At 44.8% G+C, this 1367-nt stretch overlaps 1 protein-coding gene across 2 annotated transcripts in view; it reads left to right on the top strand.

The window, feature by feature from the left end:
* Positions 1-1367, top strand: part of MBTPS2 (membrane bound transcription factor peptidase, site 2) — a 66958-nt gene that overhangs the window by 50115 nt on the left and 15476 nt on the right. For both annotated transcript variants that reach the window (XM_004709916.4, XM_045290764.1), the window contains exon 6: positions 482-600. In XM_004709916.4, the coding sequence (XP_004709973.1) occupies positions 482-600 (119 nt within the window). The remainder of the gene's footprint in view (positions 1-481; positions 601-1367) is intronic.

Raw genomic sequence — 1367 nt, 5'->3', positions numbered from 1 at the left:
GACACAGTCCACAGGCTAGGCGTCCCACAGGTAGTGTAGCCTTTAAATTGAGGCACAGGACAAGCAAGGCAGCCGCACACTGGTCCAATGATCAAAGAGGGAGAGACAAGAAAGGCCAGACTCACCAAGGCATTTATCTCTCTGCCCTTCAGTCAATCCCACTTGTGTTTATCGGCCAGGCTGGCACAATAAAGTGTCTCACTGAGTTAAGGGGATTATTATTATTTTTGATGTTGGGTTCTACTGCCGAGAATTTTTGTGGTCTTCGTAATGTGGTATTATATGCTTGTTTTTAGAATTTAGTACTGAAATGAGGGGAGGGGGGCTCTAACTAAGCTTCTGCTGCACTGATAACTACTTAGGTGCCTCACAGTTGCTTCTGGTCACTTTACTAATGTAGCAGAATACCCCGCTATCAAGTTCAAACGCCTATATTGTACGCCCTCCAGGCAGAGCTTATTCTTTTTTTCTGTCTCTTCAGGTATCTGGCATAATTTTGTCCTTGCACTTGTGGGTATTTTAGCCCTCGTTCTCCTCCCAGTGATCCTCTTGCCATTTTACTACACGGGAGTCGGTGTTCTTATCACTGAGGTGGCTGAGGTAAGTAAGGATTCCCGGGGACATTCTTTCACCAGATTTATGATGTCATATCAGGAGCTTTAATTCACATTTTCCTACTATGCAGCACGCTTGGTTTCTTAGGAAGACATTACTAGAGTCCTTTGAAATGGAACAAATAATGATGTGAAACACATTTAAAAACAAACAAGATCACTTGCCATCGAGTTGATTCTGATGCATAGCATTCCTATAGGACAGAGTGGAATTGCCCCCGGCAGTTTCTGATTTTTCTATAAATCATTTGAGAAGTAGAAAGCCTTATCTCTCTAGTGCAGTGGTTCTCAACCTGTGGGTCAAGACTAAGGTGACCAGATTTTAACATTGGGAAAGCGGGACACCATTGATAAAACTCATCCTGGCGAAATAGCCACATGGCAGCCGAAAACCATATACCCTAGCTTGTCGTGCATTCTTTCCAAAAATCGGGACTTTTTTAAAACGCTGCGGGACGCAGGACAAATTGTTAAAAATGGGGAGTGTCCCACCAAAAGCGGGACGTCTGGTCACCTTAGTCAAGACCCCTTTGGGGGTCAAATAACCCTTTCACAGGGGTCGCCCAATTCATACCAGTAGCAAAATGACAGTGATGAAGTAGCAAAGAAAGTAATGTTATGGTTGGGGGTCACCGCAACATGAGGAACGGTATGAAAGGGTCGCGGCATGAGGAAGGTTGAGCATCACTGAATCCAGTGTGTCAGCAAACTGGGTGACACATACCACAGCACCCAGGGTAATCTCCTTCACTT

The sequence above is a fragment of the Echinops telfairi genome, unplaced genomic scaffold, assembly GCF_000313985.2.
Source record: "Echinops telfairi isolate 266 unplaced genomic scaffold, ASM31398v2 ScPeMD7_53;HRSCAF=182, whole genome shotgun sequence".
In the NCBI taxonomy this organism is placed as follows: Eukaryota; Metazoa; Chordata; class Mammalia; order Afrosoricida; family Tenrecidae; genus Echinops; species Echinops telfairi.
Note: the sequence above shows the minus strand (reverse complement) of the source record. Positions and strands in the feature narration are given on the sequence as shown.